General features: G+C 52.4%; 1 protein-coding gene across 3 annotated transcripts in view; it reads left to right on the top strand.

Annotated features, from left to right (window-relative positions):
• The window catches only part of SLC24A4 (solute carrier family 24 (sodium/potassium/calcium exchanger), member 4), a 189,426-nt gene that overhangs the window by 124,608 nt on the left and 42,543 nt on the right, over positions 1-22,275 (top strand). For 2 of the 3 annotated variants that reach the window (XM_011991760.1, XM_011991758.1), the window contains exons 5-12: positions 1,967-2,051; positions 2,589-2,692; positions 3,270-3,344; positions 5,782-5,807; positions 7,866-7,919; positions 9,561-9,703; positions 14,353-14,522; positions 16,856-17,060. In XM_011991760.1, the coding sequence (XP_011847150.1) occupies positions 1,967-2,051; positions 2,589-2,692; positions 3,270-3,344; positions 5,782-5,807; positions 7,866-7,919; positions 9,561-9,703; positions 14,353-14,522; positions 16,856-17,060 (862 nt within the window). The remainder of the gene's footprint in view (positions 1-1,966; positions 2,052-2,588; positions 2,693-3,269; positions 3,345-5,781; positions 5,808-7,865; positions 7,920-9,560; positions 9,704-14,352; positions 14,523-16,855; positions 17,061-22,275) is intronic. The other variant, XM_011991759.1, reaches the window with a different exon arrangement.

Below are 22,275 nucleotides of genomic sequence, written 5' to 3'. Positions count from 1 at the left end.
AGGTTGTTTAGGGCAGGTGCTTCCCTGTGACTTTCCCCCTTCGGGGCCCAGCTTGGGGAGCTCAGTGTCCTTGCAGAGTTGGGACTGGCTACTTTGGACCTGGGCCTGCTAAGCAGTGACCTGGCAAACGTGCAAAGGCCTCCCCTTACCTCACACCCCCTCAGATGGAGCCTTGTGCTCGCCTCCATCCAGACGCTTGTCAGTGAGGGAACGGAGCCAGGGGAGGAGGGTGAGGAGCAGAGTCGGCAAATGCCCACTGGGATGACTGTGCAGGAGGGTCCACCCAGGGCCCCTGTGGAGTGTGCGCTGCAGCGACAGCAGTTATTAAAAGTGTTGCTGCTTCTGCCTTCCAGAGGGGGCCCTTGGGAAGGATGCAGGCAGCTGATCCTTACTGAATACACACCTAGGACCCACCACTAGGCTGAGAGCTTGGGGAGGCCATAGCAATGGGGTTGATGGGAGCCTGTGGAAGGTGAAAGGTGGGTGACTACAGTGTAGGGCCACATACAGTGGAGGTGCCATGCGCCCTATAGGGTTACCTGTATCCCTAAAGATGGAGGTGAGCAAGGGTGGTGGTCTTAGCCATGTAGGTAAGACCGATGTCAAGGGCTCAGTCAGAGATATTAAAGGACAGGGGAGCCAAAGGGAGAAGGGAGTATCTCTCTTGGGGGAGAAATCTGGGAAGGCTTTGTGGAGGAGGTGGCATTGGGTCCAGGTTTCAGAAGTGGGAAGGAGTTTAGCAAGCAGAGAGGGAAGGGAAGGGCGTTCCAGGTGGAAGGAATGACCCAGGCAAAGGCAGGGAGGAGGGAGGACAGGAGGCAGCATGTTTGGGTTCTGCTGAAAGTTTTGGAGATCCTTTGGGAGCAGAGCCTCTTCTGTGGAACTCTGATTTTTGTCAGGGTTAAGGTGGCCGGCTTCTGTCCTGGAGACACTGCTGTGCCACCACCCCAGACTCTGTCAAGCCCAGAGTGCCGACCCTTCTGAGGACCCCTCCAAGGATAGCTCATCAGTGGGTTCCTCGGTGGCCGCAGAGCCCAGGGCTGCTCAGGGATACTTTGGGAGGTGGGGCTGGTGGAGGTGAGTCCTGCCCTGAGGGGCCTTCTGAGAACCACAGAGTGGGTGCCTCCAGATTGGTTTTCAGGCAGACCCTCAGTCTCCATGGTTTCTCCAAACATCCAAAGCCTCCAACACTGCACTTTAGATCAGAGGATGGGCTCTGTGGCCAGATATGGCCTGGACAGGCAGAACAGGCCTCGACCATGAGTTCCCACCCTGTCCCGTGCCAGCTTAACCCTGAAACCAGTACCTCTGGGTCTTTGTGAGCCACCGGATGTCAGGCCTGCCGTGGAGAAGGCCTTCCAGAATGCAAGGCCCAGCTGCGGGCCAGAGGCCTCCAAATCCACAATGCTGACATTCTTACTGAGGCCCCCAGTACCCAAAACTGGCATGGGAGGGGATGGTCACTAGACTGGTGTGCGCCTGTGGAGCACCACTGTGTCCCAGACCCTGTACTAGGCACCAGGGATGCAAAGACGGGAAGACCAGCTGCTGCCCTCATCATCCGGTGAGGGAAGGCAAAGCTTGTGAACCACAAACCCTCATGTGAAATTCATGTTTCAGTAACAGCAGATAAAGCATATCATATATCTGAGGGAAATGGCTGGCTCTGAGTGGATGCCTAGGAAGACTTCATCAGGGAGACATTATTTGGTCAGGGACTTGGAGGACAAACAGAAAGGAGATAGGTAGGGGAGGGGGAAGGGGCTCTGAGTGGAATGCCTGGTGGAGGGTGGAGGGCAGATGGCAGAAGGCAGACAGCATGTCCCCGGGGTGAGAGGCTGCGGGCAGAGGGGTCTGGCTCTGGCTGCAGCACTGCTCTCCTGCATGCTCCTTGGCTGTGGAGCATCCAGTGATGTCCAGGGCCCCCACGTCACACCCTGAGGGTCTGTGGTCACTTCTGTTTCAGAGACTCCATCTGAGTGAAGATGTGGCTGGAGCCACCTTCATGGCTGCAGGAAGCTCAACGCCAGAGCTGTTTGCCTCTGTTATTGGTAAGAAATCCCCTCTAGCCTGAGACACAGGATCTAGAGAGTCCGTTTGGTGCCCAGAGCAGTGGGGGCGTTTGTCAGCTCTGAGTCTCACTTTTCTCATCTGTGAAATGGGAGAACTGGAGAGACAGTAAGTAGGTGGGTGGTTTCTTGGGGCATGGGGTGGAGTAGGGTGCTGAGGGGTGATAAAAATGTTCTTTTTAAGGTGATAAAAATAATCTAAAATTAGATTGTGGTTTTGGTTGCATGATTCTGTGAATATACTAAAACTACCGAATTGTATATTTAAATGGGTAAATTTTATAGCAGGCAAATCATATCTGAATAAAGCTGCTCAGAGGAAAAGGGAAGATTGGAGTAGCTGGTCCCCGGCGGCATTTCCACCTCCCTGGTTCTGCCACGGCTTCTGCCATTCTCTTCTGCTCCCCAGATGCTCTGTTTGATAGTAAAACAACCCACTTTCCTGTGAAAGGGGACACTGAGGAAGGGGCAGGCTGGGGTGCATGTCTGAGGCCCAGGGCCTGTGTGTTTCCTTTCCAGGGGTGTTCATCACCCACGGGGACGTCGGGGTGGGCACCATCGTGGGCTCCGCCGTGTTCAACATCCTGTGCATAATTGGAGTATGTGGACTGTTTGCTGGCCAGGTCAGTGGTTTCTCCTCGGGCCTGGCAGACGCATGCCCTGAAGTGTGGGGGAAGAGCCTCTATGACAAGAGGTTGGGGTAGCAGTGGGGACACCCACAGGACAGCTGAGCTGGATTCTGGATATATTTGGGGCCTGGTTTTAGCCTCCCCAACAGGGAGCATGAAGCTGGATTGTCGTTGATACCCCATTCGATATCCTCAGAGCCCCAGGGGAATGTTGGACTTGACCTCAGAGAGGCGGGTCGTGAGTGAGGCCCTGCCTTGCGGAGGGAGATGGAAGTGGGCAGCTGACTGTGCCTGAAGCTGCCAGGATCGGGTGGAGAGGGAGAGCCTCTGGCCTCTGCTGTGAAACACGCACTGTTCTGACCTCAGAGGAATAGGGGGCTGCTTTGCCATGGCTTGAGAACATTACTTGGTTTCATTCTGTTCCCCAAATATAACAAAGAACAAGTGTGGGCTGGAGTTAGGAGGAGGAGCCCTGTGCGTGTGCCCTGCACTGCGGAGGAGAGGAGGCCTGGGCAGTCGCACCCCCTCCTCATCCCCCTGCTCATAGCAGCCAACGGGGCTCTGCCGGCAGGTGGTCCGTCTGACGTGGTGGGCCGTGTGCCGAGACTCCGTGTACTACACCATCTCTGTCATCGTGCTCATCGTGGTGAGTCGCCCCCCCCACCCCCAAGGTCAGGTTGGCCAGGACCCTGCGAAAGCCCAGGACCCCTGCCCATCTCTGCCTCGGCACTGGGACCAGAGAGGACTCACAGCACCCAGTAGTGGGGTGTGCCAGCCACTCACTGTGGTCACAATGAGCAGCCCCCCACCTCCCGCACTATGCCACCCCCAGCACTGTGCCTCCCTTTCCCCAAAACCTCAGACCCCGCACCTTGGTTGTGGAGCAAATCCAGGGGCCATCTTGAAGACACAAAGGCCTCAGAAGCAGACGTCCCACAGCCCGTGCGGTTCAGCTAGGGCACTTTGCTCATCTGGGGCCCTTTTGCTCCCCACGTAGGCCCTGGTTACTCTTTGGTGGGCTTGGTTTTAAAATGCAGAGTTTCTGGCTCTGCTGCCCACAGGGTGGGAGAGGGAGCAGGCCAGCTCGGGGCAGGCAGAGGGAGCAGCTGGGAGCAAGAGAGGAGCCAAGAGGAGAGGAAGAAGAGGAGAGGAGCTCACAAGGGGGCCCTGGACCTGTTGGAGTGATGTGGAGTGTCCCACGTGGGCCCCAAGGGCTGGGGTGACATCATGGCACTTGATAGTGAGGTGGATGGCACAGCCAGATATAGCCAAGGAGCATGTCATCCACAGGGGAGCATTTTAAAACAAAAGAATTTTGAAGTGGAGGAAAGGGACATGTACACAGGGCACACTCAAACTTCAGGGGTGGAATGTGCCTCTGAGTGACAGCTCTCAACCAGACCTAGAGTGAACTTTATATAGACAGTCATGTCCCCTGTATTAGTGCCCTATTGCTGCATAACAAATTTCCCCAAAACTCAGCAGTTTAAGCCAAAGATTTATTATCTCCCACTTTCTGTGGGAAAGCGGTCAGAAATGGTATAGCTGGGTCCTCTAGGCCAGGTCCTCTGCTAAGCTGCAGTTAAGGCATTAGCCAGGGTAGCATCATCACAGAGCTTGGTGGGCGGGGCTGCTCTTGCAGGGTCACTCATGTGGCTGTGGGCAGGCCTTGGGCTGCTGGCTGTTCCACAGGGCAGCTCTCAGCTGGGTTGCGGGCTTCCCTCAGAGCAAGGGCCAGAGGCACCAAGATGGAAGCCACAGCCTTTTCCTAACCTGCTTTCGGGAGTGATACCTGCCACGTGTGCAGTATTCTGTTTGTTAGAAGCAAGTCACCAGGGGCAGCCCACGTGCTAGGGAAGCATGAATGTCATGCAGTGGGAGCATGGGGACCCCCTACAGGCTGCCTACCACACCCTCCAAAAAGTAGATGTCTGAGATGATTCTACAGATGAAACAATCTACGGATACACGATTTCAAACAGGTCAGCATATGCCCTAACTATAATATAAAGGAGAAATAAATGTAATTTATAATAAAAGAATACATCTTTCAGTATGTAAATGGTTTGGCATGAAGAAGCCAGGAGAGCCAATGAAGGGATTGGTTCCCTCCTACACAAAAACAATCTCTGAGACCGTCTAGTACAAATGCAGACTGATGCCCAAGTGTTGGGCTGTCTCCTAAACCCCGTGGGTGGTGCCGATGTTGATGATGTGATTTTCCACAATAATGAACGACTCCTGATAAAATTCCAAACAGAGCAAAGTATAATCATTCCTTAATTTGCATGACAGTTACCTTATTAGAAAATTAAGGATTCACTAAAATGATGTAAAAATTCTTTGATTTACAAAAATGAAGTGAAGGCCGGGTGTGGTGGCCCATGCCTGTAATCCCAGCACTTTGGAAGGCCGAGGCGGGCTGATCACTTGAGGTCAAGAATTTGAGACCAGCCTGGCCAACATGGTAAAACCTTGTCTCTACTAAAAGTACAAAAAATAGCCGAGTTTGGTGGTGCATGCCTGTAATTCCAGCTACTTGAGAGCCTGAGGCAGGAGAATTGCTTGAACCTGGGAGACGGAGGTTGCAGTGAGCCAAAATCACGCCACTGCACTTCAGCCTAGGTGACAGAGCGAGACTATGTCTCAAAAACAAAAAAAAGATACACCCTCCAACACACACTTGCACACCACATATACACATGCACACCCCATACACACACAAACACCATGCACACACAAGCTATCTTTCAGTCTTTGAGATTTCTTGCTTATAGCAATTCTGTTCCATGAATGAGGGGAGGCTTCTGCCAGGTTAGCCCCCAGTAGCTACTTGGACTGTTATAAAGCACAGGACATATCTCTGAGGGTGGCTGTGCTAAGCTGGGGCTATGTAATACAGTACACTGCTGGCCTAGGCTACACTAAGGAAAGGCCTGTAGGTGAGCAGCTCAGAAATGGATCCATAACACATATAACAAGGCCAGTATACGTTGGCTCTGGGTGCCTGGGTGTCTGTGCTTGTTCTTGTTTGGAAATAAATATGTCCCACCCACCTCAACTCTGTTTCTTTTGCCTTACAGTTCATATATGATGAACAAATTGTGTGGTAAGTTTTTCAAGTGTATTTTTCATTGTTCTTTTTTGTTGTTGTTTCCAGTATCCTTGTTTGTTGGGTTCCCTGAATCTTTTTAAACATTATTTTCATAAACTTAAGCTTATCAACTTGTGAAAGTAGAAAAAGATATCATTCTAAGCAATCATGCCTTTCTTTATCCTGTCAAAGTGTGAAAAATTGTTTCCCTTAATAGTCCTGTCCTGCTAGGTGTCACGATGTGTTATAAAGTTAAAATTCTGAAAACAGTATGGTATTTTGCAAAGGGATAAGCATGGGCCAATATGGAATGTATTAATGTGCCTATTTCTGGAATGGGGGATATTGCAGAGATGTCATGATAAGGCAGTGAGTTAGGAATAGAGTCTTGAATGCTGCAGGGACAACTGGGAATCCACACAGAACAATACAACATCAGATCCCTACCTCACACCTTATACAAAGGTAAACTCCAGGTGATTTGAAGATATTACTGTAAAAATGAGACTTTTTAGAAAATGTCAAAAGAAAATATAGAGACTTATCTTTAAGACACTGAGGTAGGAATTAATTTCTTAATTAAGATACATGACCCAGCATGGTGGCTCACACCTGTAATTTCAGCTACTAAGGAGGCTGAGGTGGGAGGATGGCTTGAACCCAGGAGTTTGAGACCAGACTGAGCAACATAGTGAGACCCCATCCACCAAAACAGATACATAAATCACAAACTTCTGAGGAACAGGTTGATGTTTCCATTCTATTTGATAGCATGGGAATGCATCTGACATTCATAACTCATAAACATTTTCTTTTGATTGCCAACAATTCAGAATCTGCATGCATCCTGTATGATTTTTTTTTTTTTTCCCGAGACCCAATCTTACTCTGTCGCCCAGGCTAGAGTGCAGTGGTGCCATCTTGGCTCACTGCAACCTCTGCCTCCTGGGTTCAAGTGATTCATGTGCCTCAGCTTCCCAAGTGGCTGGGACTACAGGTGCATGCCACCACACCTGGCTAATTTTTTAATTTTTTGTAGAGATGGGGTTTCACCATGTTGGCCAGGCTGGTCTTGAACTCCTGGGCTCAAGTGACCCACCTGCCTTGGCCTCCCAAAGTGTCTGGATTACAGGCTGCATCCTGTATGATTATTTATGGAAATAGAGTCAGACAATCAGGCTGAGGACATCAGCTACCTGCCCTGAGCAGGTGTGTGCTATGGGCCCCCAGAAACCTGGTTCTGGTCCTATCCTGGCCCGTAACCTGCTGTCTGGCCCCAGGAAAGCCTCTGAACTCCTGGGTCTCATTTTTGTCATCTGTAGACAGGGTTGGGATGGCAGTGGTTCCATGATCTGGAGGTCAGCAAAGGAAGAGCTCCCAAAACAACTGTAGCCCATGCTGGGCACATAATGGGCTTTGGTTTATACATGTCAAGTGGATGAACAAGCTAAAGCTTGTGTGCTCCGCCAGGGGCTTGTGGTCAGAGCTACGAAAATCCCCACTGCTAATGGGATTGGGTGGGGTGCACCAGAGGGTAGTAATGGTGCATCCCAGGAAGACCCCAACCCTTCCATGCCCAGCATAAGGCCCGGGAGACTCCTGTGCCACCTGCCGCATATTCAGTCAGCTCTCAGGCCCTACTTCCAGGACTTGGGCCCCTTTCCACCCACACCCACAGCTTCTCTGGCTCCTGCCCAGAATCTTGGGTGATCACAGGGTCTCTCAGGGTTGAGTTTGCGTGACTTCAGGCCACTAGCCTCCATGAATCCTGGGACATGGTGGCCCTAGTCCCTCCTTTTTCTAGGAAGCTGGGGGAACCCCACCTCTGTCCTGCAGACCTCTATAGTTGAGAAGAGACCTTTCAGCTTTTCTTGCTTGATCATCAAGAGGGCTGCTGGTGGCAAGACAGCCACAGGCTGGGGGATCTCTCTCACATGCCCGGGTTCTGGGCCCGGCACTAGGGGCGGGGGAGGTAAAGACATCCGGCCCTCCTCCACTCCTGGACCCCTCAGTCCCAGCCTTCACCTGCCCCAGGCCCCGAGCTCTAACCGCAATCTCCTTTCTCTCTTTGAGGTGGGAAGGCCTGGTGCTCATCATCTTGTATGTGTTTTATATTCTGATCATGAAGTAAGTGCCCTTTCTCTTCCCTGGGGCTGCCGACGCCTTGCCCCGCTGCTTGCTATAGCCTTTTGTGACAGCAGGGAGAAAAACATCTGTCAGATCTTCATCCTTTGAGGCCAGCCCCAGCTGTCTGGGAGACGCCCTGCTGGGGCACAGCTGGAGTAGGGGAGGGGTGTTAGATGCTGTTCGGGGGGTGCCGTCCACACTGAGGCCAGGGGAATCATGCAGGTGGCTGATGTGTGGACCACAGGGCTGCTCCCCAAATAAGTAGTATGCAAGGACCTCCTTCCCTCCCTGCTCTGGGCAGCTTCTCCATGCCCCAGGGTAACCACTCACTTGTGCTATCTCTAGAAGCCTTCTGATAATTTAATACCACTCTTTTCAAAAAGCCAGGCAGATTAACCTCTGCCCCAGGCTTCATAAAATGCCACTTTTCTGGGCCAGTGCTTTGCACAACTGCAGCCACTGATAGTACTGAGAATGGAAACTCAGGCTATGCAACCTTGAGCCCCTCCAGAAGCTACCCAGGTCAGAACCATCTCAAAACTACCCACGAGGAATACTATGCAGCCAGAAAAAGGAATAACGTTCTGACAGGCTACAACATGGATGAACCTGGAAAACATTATGCTCAGTGGACGAAGCCAGTCACAAAAGGACAAATATTGTCTGATTGCACTTACATGAGGGATCTAGAAGAGCCACATTCATAGAGGTGGATCAGAGGTCAGTGCAGGCGGCTGGGGAGCAAAGAAGGAGGAATTAATGATTAGCGGGAACAGTGTTGTTGTTTGGGATGATACAAATGTTTTGGGAACCGTGCTGATGGTTGTAGAACAATGCGAATGTAATTAATGCCACTGTATTGTGCACTTAAAAAGGGAAAGTAGTTAGAATGGTCAATTTTATGACATATATTTTTTTCCCACCCCACACACACACACACACACACACACACCCCTACTCATGAGCTGAGCCACGTTCAGGTTTATCTTCCTCCTCGTACCTGGATACGTAATTAAAAAGACAACACTCTGAGTTTTATGAGGATATAAATCCCACATTTATATAAAACATTTATAATGTTTTATAAAAATGGGTGATAAACTGTCAGACTGCAAGAGCATTATCCTTAAATGATCTCCAATCTGAGTGCCTTTCAGTAGGAGCCCGCCTGAGGTTCTTTGAGATGGAGAGACTCTTCCCTCAGGGGTGATGGCAGTGCTGGCTGTGAGTGGTGCAGGGGCTGCCCGTGAGCATCCTGGGAGCAAGATCTGCTGCTGGGGGAGACAGGACAGGTCTGGTAATGCCCCCTGCGAGACTGCTCAGAGGCGAGGTCGAGCTTCCTTTATTAGGACAGGCTCCATTAAGTAAGCCTCAGTCATCTTCTTGGCTGAAAGGTTTCTCATGCCCCCGGGAAGCCCACCAACAGCTCAATGGGAGCAGGTGCCCCCAGACAACACAGTGTTCCCAGGTCCCTGTCAGGAAACTGTCAGCCCGGTTGAAAAGCCGAGGCTCCACACCTCCCCTGCCACCCGCCACTCCTGCTCTGTGCTGACTGCGCGCAGGGATGGGGTGTGATCCCCCACTGCCCAGTCCGTGGGAATCCTCTCCACTGCCCTGACCTCCTGCCTCCCTCACTTCCAGGTACAATGTGAAGATGCAAGCCTTTTTCACAATCAAACAAAAGAGCATTGCAAACGGCAACCCGGTCAACAGTGAGCTGGAGGCTGGTAATGATTTCTATGACGGTAGCTATGATGACCCTTCCGTGCCATTGCTGAGGCAAGGTAAGGCTGAGCAGACAGGAGTGGGCAGAAATGTGTCCTGGAAGCCACTCTCTCCTTCTCTTTTGTGTACACACACACACACACACACACACACACACACACAGCCTCTCACAATGTCCCCCCTCTAAATTGTCACTCTCTTCCCTTTGACCGCAGGTGCCCTAAGTGAGGAGCGAGAGTCAGTATGGGAGATGGGGTTTTGCTTAGGTGGGGCAGGGGTAGAGGGAAGTACAGCAGGAAAGAGAAAAACCACAGCCACGTTTCTGGGAGCTTTCCCACGCCTTCTGGGGAAGGCGCAAGGCCTGTTTGGCTCTTCAGAATGCCGTGGGGTCCCTGACCCATGTGCGGGCCCACGACAGGAAGCTGAGGAGCTGGGGCGGCAGAGCCAGCCTGGGCCTCCCTACAGTTTCTCAAATGCCAGGCCCAGTCCTGGATGGAGAAGGGCTCTGGACAAAGCACCGGTTCTCAGGCTGGGAACTGTCGCCCGGAGCAAGAACAAGGCCAGTAAAAGGCAGACACGAAGCTGGGCAGGCATCCCCAGGCCAACCTCAGAGAGCCCCGCCAGGGAGCCCCTTCCCCTGGGGCAGCAACCTTGTCTCATCCGCAGCTCTTTGGCCTTCTTGTCTGGGAACTGGGGGTCTGGGCCTCCAGAGCCATCTCCTGTCATGTCTTACCGAATTCTCTGAATCATCTGCACCTGACTGACGGCCTCTTTGGAAACCTGAATAATCCAAGGCCAGTGACCAGGTGGCTCCCTTTGTGGAGGCAGCTGCCGGGAAGGAGAGAGCGTTCACGCTAGCCCAGATCAGTGGCAGAGCCTGGGCTGGTTCTTGCAATCAGTATGGAAAAACAGGTCTGAGCGCCACCCTCGGTGTTGGGCAAGGCCTTCACCAGGTGAGCGCCTTGCACTGGTATCTGGGGGCTCTTTCCCCCCCATTCTCCATGGCCTGGGGCTAATCAGGTGAACTCTTTTGTGATGTCACTGGTGGGACCAGGTGGTCTCAGATGTGTCTGGGACATCTGGGGGTGGAAGCTGTATTTCTGGGCCCCTTCTCCAGTTATCTTCCTGGGGCCGATGAGGGCATGGCTTCCTCCCATGTGCATTTTGGGAGTCTGTTCTGCCCTGTCTCAGGCAACCCCCAAGAGGGAGGAGTCTCTCCATATAGAAGGAGGAAGCCTGCTAGGGCGGCGGGGTGCGGTCCAGGCCACAACCTGGCTGCGGAGGCCCACCCACAAAGGGCAAAGCTGAGGAGCTGATGAGCGTGGAGTTTGGTTCGTGTGTCGTTTCGTAAATGCCGAGCAGGCTACCCCAGGGGAAGCCCGTTTCCAGGACAACCTCAGAAGGGGAAGGAGCCATGCGGGCTGCTATGTCGGATTTTAACTCTATGGGCGTAGTGGCCCCAAGGTGGTCCCCAAACACAGGCTGGCAGGACAGAGGCTGGTTGCTGCCCTGTCGTATATATAGTGCTCCTGGGTCCTCTGGGCCTTCGTGGCGAGGAAGAGAAGTACTGTGTGCTGAGTTACTCAGCCTGGTGGGAGATGCCCACCCAAGAGCCGCCTATCACCCTGTGGCCAACCCAGGAGACCCCCCAGGACCCTGCAGGAAGCACTTCTCATTCGCAGCATGGGGGCCTCAGCTCCTCAGTTTCTCAGGGCGACCCAGGCTCCCAGAGGCCACTGTCCACACGGTGCCTTTTCTGGCACTGCTGTGACTGTCTCCGCCACTCTGTGCCTGTGACAGTAGCACTTCCTTGCAAGTTTATTTCCTCCCAAATCTCTTTAAGTCCAGGACATTTTCTGGAAAACTGGAAGACTGGACACGGGACTGCCCCCAAGCACTGGGGAAGGAGGCAGAATCCCATCTTCCTGCAGCTTTTATCAGAGGGAATGTATTTGGATAAGGGCCCAGGGAGAAAGTCCCCAGAGAGTGTGAAGGGAAGTGGGGTGCGGGCCTGGACGTCTGGAACTGGAGAAAGGGGAGACCTGGAGAGGCAGACGTGGGGATTTCTTCACACCACTTTTTACTGCCCCTCTCATAAGAGGTTCCCAGAGGGCCATGTGTGAGTCACTGCTCTGCACTGTCCCCTGCGTAGACTCAACTGAAGCAGGAGGAAGGAGCCCCCGGTGACACCCCGGGCGGGACTGGGGAGGCCAAGGCTTTGGGGCCTTTCCTAAGGGCGGTGTCATGGACTCTTAGCTGGAGATGACATCGGAGTTTCTCTGCCTGTGCCCAGCTCCAGGCAGGTCGCCGTGTGGCCACCCCACCCAAAGGAAGGCACAGGGTGCTGCCTGGGAGATTCTCTCAAGAGCACTCTCTCAGGCCCGAGCGAGCTGTTCTCAGTTTTTGTGTTTCCCACAGAAAACCCGAAGTTTTATCCTCCAACTCCTTGACGGGAAAAGTGGGGAGAAAGCTTTTTCCCCATCGCACTGATAAAAGGCCTTTGAGTACTGAAACGTTCTTAAAGGCTGTGTGGCTCAGCTCACCCAAGCAGCCTCCTGGTGCTTCTCAGGTGGCCTGGAACACAGCCTGGACCACCTGCCTGCCAGCCTCGCCTGAGAGGCGCACTGTGGACCCCTCTGGGCTGCCCCGGCCCTGGGCACAGCCTTGGTTTATAGTGGGGAGAGTTGGGGGTGATGCCTGACCTTGGGCTGAACTGCTGGGAGAATGTGCTGTCATTGAGTTCTTTTCTGGGCAGCCACCCTGGGCGTGGGCACACACCCTTGTTCTGTCGTTGGTCGGGGGCACCAGGACAAGGTGTCCTGGGAGCCAGGCATCCTGGGGAAGGAAGGAGAATCCCATCTTCCTGTAGCTTTTATCAAAGTGAATGCATTTAGATAAGGGCCAAGGGAGAAAACTGCCTAGAGAGTGTGGAAGGAATTGGGGGGTGCAGGCCTGGACTCCTGGAATTGGAGAAGGGGGAGGCCTGACTCTTGTCTCACAGACTCCAGGCTCCCTCCTTCTGAGCCCACTTGTTCCCCGAGCAGTACCTGGCCTGGGGCGGGTTCTGTAGGATGGAGCCTGAGGCCTGCGGTTTCTGTGGGTTCCACCTCCCTCTGGGATGGAGGCTTCTGAGCAGGGAGGGATTCGAGCTTTTATGCAGCAGTGAGGGGCTAAGGGCATGAGCTGTCGGGGGGCTCCTGCTTCTCAAAGTGGAAGCAGAGCCATCGAATCAGCCAGGACAGGAGCCGTCCCGAAGGCCAGAGGCCCCGAGGATTGAAGCTCCCATAGAAGGAGCCCGCTACTAACACCCTCCAGCACATAACCCCTGGCATCTTCGCCACCACCAAGAGTGCTGCCCCAGACTCTCGGCATCCACCGCACGCTAATCGTCTCTGGCAGTCTCTGTTGGCCTTTGTCTCCTTAACTCTCCTCCTCTTCTAAATTGTAAGTAGTCAGCTTTCGTCCACGCGATAACACCTGCATTTCAAGCAAAACAAACAACCATAAGCCCGGCCCACCGATGCGCCGCGTGCCTCGTTAGAGGTTAGCGTCCGTCTCTGACGAATGCATGTTCTCCTGGCTTTGTTTTCTAACCCACACGCCTCCTGTCTGCTGAGCCTTGCTGCCTGTTTGGTGAGGAGTGTGTGTGTGTCTGGTGTGCATTTCTGCATTTTTGTGCTATTAACTCTTGCACGGGTTTGCTCTCCGGACCTATTCCCTGGTTACCCTATAACCCATACAGGACACACCAGGAGCTGGTAACCAGTGCAGAGGGACAGTTGTATCCATTTTTATAGCCCTTTGGAGGGGAACAGTCTGCCTGCTTCTGCATGCTGTGTTCATGAGCAGTTTTGTAACTAGACCCTCCTAGGGATCTGGAGTCAAATGTTAAATTCCCAAGGATACCAGCACGGTGCAGGTTTATGAAGATGGCAAGGAAGAGGTCTGGGGACAGGGAGTTTTGTTCCTCCCCATTGTGAGGGGAAGGAAGGGGTCAGAGAGACCAGCCTCCCTCTGGAGGGTGTCAGGGTTTATAGTCACTGGGCTCAGCCAGCAGCTCACCGTGCACCCTCAAACAAGCAGGCTCCTCTCCTGGGTCTCAGTTGCCTGTCTAGGTCCCATGATCTAAATCTTTGACCTCACTACTTGCCCTGTACAGAACAAAGTTACAAGCATCCTCTCCTGCAGACAGAGTAGGTGGCCTCGTAGGAAGTTCAGAGCCAGTGCCCGCTGCTCTGCAACATTTTCCACCCCGGGGACCCTTGTCAGTTTGCAAAATTTCATCGGAGCCTCTGTAAACGGGGGAAAGAGAGGTCCCCTCATAGTCGTGGGTGAAAAGTGGTAGGCCCCTGTCTGTATTGTAGGTTGGCTGCCCTGGTAAGGCTTAGATAAGGAACTGAAAGACCCTCGTAATTAGCCAAGACTGGGTCCCGGAAAAGAGGGGAGAAGAGCATCAGTTGCCCATGAGTGGTCCTGGAGCAAGGGGAACCACTGGGCTTCACACACTAGGTCAGCAGGTGTTTCAAAGCCGGTGATCCACTTTGCCTGACATGAGGAGTTGAAGCCAGGCATCCAGACTTCCAGGTGGCTGCCAGCTGCCAGGACCACAGCCTAGGGCAGCTCACAAGGCAAGGGGAAGTCAGTGGCCCCAGCACTTGGGTGTTGTCCTCAGAGAGATCAGCACTAATCACAGTGTTGTGCTCAATAGTGAAGGAGAAGCCACAGTATGGCAAGAATCCCGTGGTGATGGTGGACGAGATCATGAGCTCCAGCCCTCCCAAGTTCACCTTCCCCGAAGCTGGCTTACGAATCATGATCACCAATAAGTTTGGACCCAGGACCCGACTACGGATGGCCAGCAGGATCATCATTAATGAGGTGAGTTTGCTTGAAGGACCATAAAGGTGAGCAGCCTTGAATGCAGGAGGCCCTGGCTTATTAGGGCTCTTCCTGGTGTCATTGATCACTGCACCTGTTTAAGGAAGGATGCCCTGGGGCTTCCAGAAGCCTGCCCATCACCCACAGGCAGCAGATTATCCTTTGAAGAGATATTTTAAAGCCTGCAGCAATCGAATACCATGCCTGAGATATTTCACTAAGTATTTTGTCAGGCACTAGAGTAGAACTAATTGGAGAAAGGCCAGCCTGAAGTATGGATTGTTTCTTTAAAATGTTATTTAGAGCAAAACAAAAAAGATGAGTTCACACCTGTTCTCTGTGGACAGAACAACTCCAGAAGAAAACCTGAGACACTAATGAGCAGCAGTGACCTCTGAGGCTTCCTTTTCACTCTTGCTGTGTTTAAATGGGGTGCTTTTACTTCTCATTTGCAGAGATAATAATTTTAATATTATTTAATGTATAAACAGTATAGCAAAGATAGGGTCATTGCTCACCAACTTTTCCAGGCTTTGTTGCGTGTATCATTTTGGAATTTTAAGTCCTTACTCTGAGAAGCAGATGGGTTGGTAGACTTCAAACTGTGAGTGCTGATAATTAATAGTTAACACATAGATTGTATGAAAGAACGATATTTCACAGTGCCTACAGGTTCTATATTATAAACATTTGTCTTTGATTTCATGTGTACTGTGCCCTCTCTGTAGAAAGTATATTAAGAAAAGGAAACACCTTTCCAAAGCTTTGAATCATTGCAAATCATTTTGGTCCAATTCAGTGAAATTTGAATCAATGAAATTTGACTGAATCCGGGGCATCTTTCATATATGTGTTAATTGTACCCACTGGGTGCTGAGGGTAGGGAGGGTTGAATAACTTTTAAGGATTTAGAGATTGGGGTTTATAGAATATTTTTCATGGCATATATAGCCGGGAAAGGAATAGGTTTTGGTAAGTTGCTGAGATACTGGTTATTATGCCCTAAATGTGCTAAGCTGCTGGGAAGACTTTATCTTCCACTATGTTGTGATTGAACTACCTGGAAGGCAGCATGGAGAGCTGGAGAAGCCGGGTCCAGAGGAAGGAATTCTGAGCTTTAATCTCACATCAGCCACTAGCCCACTTAATGTGAGGGTATTGAACAGGATACTTTTAGCTCTAAAAATTTCAGTGACACACACTGAAAGGGTGTATGTCCACAAAAGACATGTACACAAATGTGCATAGCTGCAGTCTTCATAACAACCAAAAAGGGGAAACTATCTAAATGCCCATCAATAGGCAAAGCCATATCGTGGGTTATTCATATAATAGAATACTACACAGTCATGAAAAATAACAAACTGCTGACTCTTGCGACAAGCTGGGTGAATCTCATGGCTACTGGTTGCCTGAAAGAAGCCAGTCATAAAATACACAGTAATACTTGTATCCATTTATATGAAGTTCAAGCTCAGGGAAAACTAATCAATGTTTACAAAAGTCAGCATAGTGGTTGCCTTGGTTACCTCTGGAGTAGGGGTATATAGACTAGGAAGGTGCCTGGGGGGAGTCTTTGAAGGGGCTGGAAATGTTATACATCTTGATGTAAAACATCATTAAGTTGTGCACTTAGTGTAAGTGTACTTTTTTTTTTTTTGGACAGAGTCTTGCTCTTGTTGCGCAGGCTGGAGTACAGTGGCATGATCTCAGCTCACTGCAACCTCCACCTCCCGGGTTCAAATGATTCTCCTGCCTCAGCCTCCTGAGTAGCTGGGATTATGGGCGCTCACCACCACACCCAGCTAGTTTTTGTATTTTTAGTAGAGACAGAGTTTCACCATGTTGGTCAGGCTGGTCTTGAACTCCTGACGTCAAGTGATCTGCCCACCTTGGCCTCCCAAAGTGCTGGGATTACAAGCATGAGCCACCACACCCGGCAGTGAGTGTACATTTTGTATAATGTGCCTAAAAAATTAAAAATTACAAAATACATGCAGGGCCTTTCCTGTGGCCATCTTCAGGCAGCTATGAACGTCGCCAAGGAGAGCCCTGAATAATGGCTGTTACCAGTGTCATGGGCTGGGCTGTCCAGCTGGCACTAGGAAGGGGTGGCCCAGGCCCTCTGATAAATCCTCAAAGGCTTCCTGGTAACCATACAAATGGAAATGACCACACTTAGAAGGATTCCAAGGTCCTGGGGCTGATTCTCAGGCAAACCTGTCCCCAGGGATGCTGTTCTAGGCACCTGTAAGAGCAGGGTGCATGTGAGGAACCCAGCGTATAGCAATAGCATGATGCTTTATCACATGCCTTGCCTCCTGTCCACACAGCGGCAGAGACTGATCAACTCGGCCAACGGTGTGAGCAGCAAGCCGCTTCAAAACGGGAGACACGAGAACATTGAGAACGGGAATGTTCCTGTGGAAAACCCCGAAGACCCTCAGCAGAATCAGGAGCAACAGCCGCCGCCACAGCCACCACCCCCGGAGCCAGAGCCGGTGGAGGCTGCCTTCCTGTCCCCCTTCTCCATGCCGGGTATGTTCTGGGGGTGCTGGACTCTCGGACTACTTTTTGGGGGCTCCATTGGGACCAAGCCCAGGTCTTCAGCATGGAGGCATGGACCTGTAAGGGCGGCACAGGGCTGGTGCAAAGGGTCGCTATTAGGTCACTGGAATGCTTAGGAGGCGAATCTGTCCTCAGTACTGAACTGTGGATTGGAGCTGTAATGAGGTGCTGGCACTATCAAGTTCAGCAAGAACCTTGGGCCAGAGAGCAGGGCGGCTGGAGGCCTGGGGAGCACCAGTGACCCCTAGTGACCACATTTAAATGTTCAGGGCAGTCGATCTTTCGTGCTAAGGAAAAGCAGTCTACAATGTTATTTTTAGGGACATTCTTGCACTCTCTTGGCCCTTGCAGCAGGCCATTTTGCCTATGTATTTCTTTATTTGCTGGGACAGGAGATTCTAAGGCCACAAATGATCCTTAGACAGTCATACCTTGTGTATTTGAAGATATCTCCTACCCATAAATAAGTCCAATCAGACTGAGGCTCTGCAGCAAGCCCTCCAGGATCCTCCCGTCTCACTTGGAGTCTGAACTGCGAGGCCCATGTCATCTGACTGCCTACTCCTGCTGACCTCAGCTCCTGTTCTTCTCCCTCTCCTGGCCTCTGCTGCAGTCACAGCGGCCTCCGCACTGTCATTCCTAGAACACACCAGGTGTGCACCTGCCCCAGGACCTTTGCACCTGCCCTTTGCTGGAATGCAGTTTCCCCAGGTATCCACATGCTCACTTCCTCACCTTCTTCAGGTCTCTGCTTAAATGTCACTTTTTCACTGTGACCTTCCCTGACTACCACATTTAAAATATTTTATCTGTTTCTTGTGTCTCTTGCCCCCACTAAACTGTCAGCTCCACAAAGCAGGTACCTCTGTCTGCTGCATTTATCTGCATCCCCAGTACCCAAGACTGGCCACATAGTAGGGGCTTAGTAGGTATCTGTCAAATGAATGGATCCAGGTATTCATGTGCGAGAGGATCCCAGGACCCACCCCGTCTGCCTTGGTCTTTAACTAAGTCTTCCGTGAGGTCCTCTGAAGTCCTGAGTGGGAAACAAAGGCCTGAGCTAAGCTGTTTGGCCCCATTCTTGGAGGTGTTTTTCCTGGTGTCCACCAACCTGAAAGGAGGCGAGATTCCAGAACTTTCAAGTCTAGAATTTGATGTTTTCTGAAAAGAATTCTGTGTTTAACATCAGGCTCACGGAGTACCTGATTTGGGAGGTGACTCTGGAGGGCCAGAGGCTGTCCTGCCTCTTGTTCCATCTTGATGGGACACCTGCCTGCAGTAGATTGCATGGGCCTGGCAGGCTAGGATGCCCTGTCCCCTGCTTTCATGCTTCGGCATGAAGATGCAGGCTTCGTTTAGGATCACGGAGCTTCCCTGGAGTTTCTGAGTTAGAGAGATTCTCTGGGTTACAGAGATTCCAGGGCATGCTCATTGCAGCTACCCAGGGGCTCTTCCCAAAATGCCAGGCCTGGTTCTCAACCTGCACATTCCAGAGCCTGGAGCAGGACCTGGGGATCTGCATTTTCAATCCCTCTCCCTTTGCTCCCTGGGACCTGGCTGGGTTCAGAATTGTTGGCCAACACCTCCCAGGCTTTATTCACATTCAGGGCAGGCTCAGAAAATGAAATGTGTTCCCTGACTGAGGTCACAGAGGAGCCCAGCCCCGGGGTTCAGGCCTCCCAGGCCTCCTTTGCTGACCAGAAGGCCGAGGGGATTGGTGTCTCAGCCCGTCTCAAACGTTTCCCTGGCACGCCCGCACAGCTGCCCACATGCTCTGTGGGGAAGAAGGGCCCTGCTCAGCCAGTCTGGCTGGTGGGGAGAGAGGTCACGCCATGCTTGGGTCAACTCAGCCACCAGGGCTGTGTGTGGGACATGGAGAGCAGGAGGGGTGGTCTCCAGATCCCAGATCCCCTTCCCAATTACCTGTTTGGATGCACCAAGTGAGGGAAGATTTCTACATGGCAGGGCGCTGGGAGGGCAATGTGTCCACCCATAGAACCAGCTCATGGTGATGAACCAGGACGGGCCCTGTCTTCATAGAAGGTCCAGGCACGGGCCATGATTTGAGCCTTGGGTACCCATTACATTCGCAAGTTATTGCACCCCCAGCTCACTTTCCCTCCTGTGTCCCCTGGGGGCTGGGGAAAGGTCAGAGCTGCAGTCACTGAAGGAATTTCGGTTCTTTTGGGCCTGGAGACCGGATGTCAGGGAGGACCAGAGTGCCAGAGCAGGCTGCATTGAGGGAGATGCAACCACAGTCCAGGAAACAGCCAAGCTTATGAGGGGTGGGGCGAGGAGGAGCGACTTGCCGTCTGGAGAGTTCTATGTGCCCCTTCTCCACCCCATGAGGTGGGTGGCAGAATCCCCATTTTGCAGATGTTGGGCCTGAGGGGGCCACAGCTACCACTGCCCCACACTGGCCACTTCACCTGAATCCTGGTATCGAGGCTGTCCACTATCCAGGCGCTGCAGGAAAACCAGGGGAAGGGATGTGCCCTTTTTGGTCATCCTTACCTAAGCAGGTCAGCCATGGGTAAGGATGCCTCATCTTCCTATTCCTTAAGCCCAGAGTTTGACAGGATTGTGCAGGGAGGACCCCGGACCAGCCACGCCTTCGCCTTGTCCTTGTACTGGGAGCTGCTGCTCCGTAGAGAAGTGGCAGTGCGGACTCTGGACAGGTCACTTCCCAGGGTCCGGGGCTTAGAATGCAGCTGTCTTGCAAGGGCTGGAACCAGATGGCTCCTGGGTCCCCCCTCCCGGCTCCCAGGTTCTCTGCACCCCTGAGTCCTCCTCTGAGGGGCTCTGCCCTTGCTTGGGGGCAGGACTTCCTGCTATATAGTGGCCCGCCTTCTTCCTCAAGCCAGAGGTTCCAGGCTATTCCCCTGGGCTCAGTGCATCCCTGAGCCAAGTTCAGCACGCTTCCTCTGAGCGAGTGTCCTCCCTGCCCTCAGGAACAGGCCTCAGCTTCCTGCATCCCAGGAGAAACCTCCTTTGTGTGTCTGCGGATGTGTTTCCAGTTGTTGTCCCTGGAAACCACAAGTGGCTTCCTTTTCTTCTTCCTCCCTTTCCCCTGTGAGGAGCAGAGGGTAGGAACGGAGTTGTACAGCTGCTGCTCGTTTAGGTGTGTACAGCTGCCTAGGAAAATTGAGGCCCGGGGTGGGCAGAGGTTAACAGGAAATTGGAACAAGTCAGTGAGACTCCGCCCCCGACAGAAATGCCCTGTATCCAGCTCCCGGCCCTGCCACCACCCACCTCACCCCACCCACCCCTTGTTCAGGTTTCACAGTGGCTGCAGGATGGCTTTGAGGGTGTTTCTTAAGGGTGGATGGAGTTAGCGTTTTCCAAAGCTGGGGCACTGGAAGGAATCACAGGACCAGGGGAGGAATCACAGGGCCAGGGGCCACCGGAAGAGGGAGAAGCCACCCTGCTGGGGAGCTCAGAACCAGCATAGCTTTGGGTGTCAAGGAATGAGTCTAGCCTCATGCCGATGTGCAGCTCTTGTGTGTTGCGAAGGACAAGCTGGGAGTCCAGCTGTGGAGTCCAGCAGTCCGGGGTTCAAATCTCAGTTCTGCCACTCACCAGCAGGGTGAGTCTGGGCAAGCTCCTTCACCTCCCTAAACCTCCATTCCTCATCCACAAAGTGGCGGGTGATGGCATCTACCTCCCGGGGTTGATCTGAGTAGCAAATCAGATACTTTAGTCAACTGTGCACCATGTCTGGCACACAGTAGGTGCTCAGCAAATGTTAGTGTGAATCCTAGTGTGCTTTAACCACGTGGCTTCTGTTACCCTCTCCTTTTGGGACTACGGGGTTCTAGAAAGATCATAGGTTCCAGAATCCCTGGGGGCCTGGGACGATCGGTCATTCCAGGGCTCAAGGCGAGGGAATTACCGTGTACCAAGCACCTATTATGTCCCAGGTCTGAGCTTCAGGCAGTTTGCAGACAAGATGATCCTCTCAGTCAGTAAATAGTTGGGGCCCAGGCTCTATCCTGGGCTTTGGGGATCCGGTAGGAAGAGGACAGCCATGGTCCCTGCCCTCTGGGAGCTTCCAGGCTTGCAGAGCAAATCTGAGCAGATGACCACACGATGTGCTGTATACATTGTCTCTGCCCCTAGGATACAGCTGATAAGTGGGGAGGTGGGAGGCCACAGCCTGCTCCCTCCTTGCGAGCCCCAGATGAGGGGTTACTGGGATTGCCAGGGTAGAGGCCAACAGCATCAGTGGGACCTGGCTCCAGTGCCCACCTATCCTGATGGTGGATTTACAGGTGGACACCCAATATAGGCAAACTCTTCCCACTTTAGACCGCAGAGGCTGGTAATTAGGCCTCCCAGGGGTGGGTGTGGGTGGGGGGAAAAAGAGGAAGAGGAGCTTTCTCCCATGGAAACCGTGGTCTGCAGTGCTGGCACTGCCCTGAAATGGTCAGCAATGACCCTGAGCTGCAGCCCAGCTGGGAAAGGCTCCTGGTACAGCCTGTCTGCTTGTTCTGGCACATAGTCTGGGGGATCTTGCAAGCCTGCTGAGGCCGCACCCTGGCCCGCGAACAGGGCTCCCTCTTGCCCCCATAAGGGTAAGGAAATCACATTGTTCTTACCAGGACGCTGGCCTTTGTGGCCACTTTTATTATAGCAGTCAACAAACAGCTACTGGGGACTTGCCATATGTCAGGCACTAAGCAGGAAATGGGGAATTCTTCTATTGCTCTGTAATTCTTATATTAGTCAGCTCGGGCTGTCCTAGCAGAATGCCACCGACAAAGCAGCTTAAACAACGGAAATGTATTTTCTCACATTTCTAGAGGCTGCAAATCCGAGATCAGGGTGCCAGCATGGTTGGGTTCTGTGTCCCTCTTCCTGACTTGCAGACAGCTGCCATTTTGTTCACGTGGCCTTGTTTGTTTGTTTGTTTGGTGCATGCATGTGGAGAGAGATCTCTCTCTTCCTCTTCTTCTGAGGCCACTGTTGAATTAGGACCCTACTCTTAGGACCTTAATTACCTCCTAAAAGCTGTATCTCCAAATACAGTCATATTGGGAGTTAGGACTGCAACATATGAATTTGGAAGCGAGTAGGGGAGGAATGATTCCGTTCATGGCAGGATCTCACAGGACATCTGTGTGCCATGCCCTGTTCTAAGAGCTTTACATGTATCCCCTCATTCATGGCTTGCCACAGAACAGGG

The sequence above is a fragment of the Mandrillus leucophaeus genome, unplaced genomic scaffold, assembly GCF_000951045.1.
Source record: "Mandrillus leucophaeus isolate KB7577 unplaced genomic scaffold, Mleu.le_1.0 Scaffold4, whole genome shotgun sequence".
Taxonomy (NCBI): domain Eukaryota; kingdom Metazoa; phylum Chordata; class Mammalia; order Primates; family Cercopithecidae; genus Mandrillus; species Mandrillus leucophaeus.
The sequence above is the reverse complement of the archived record's forward strand: the minus strand, read 5'-3'. Positions and strand labels throughout refer to the sequence as shown.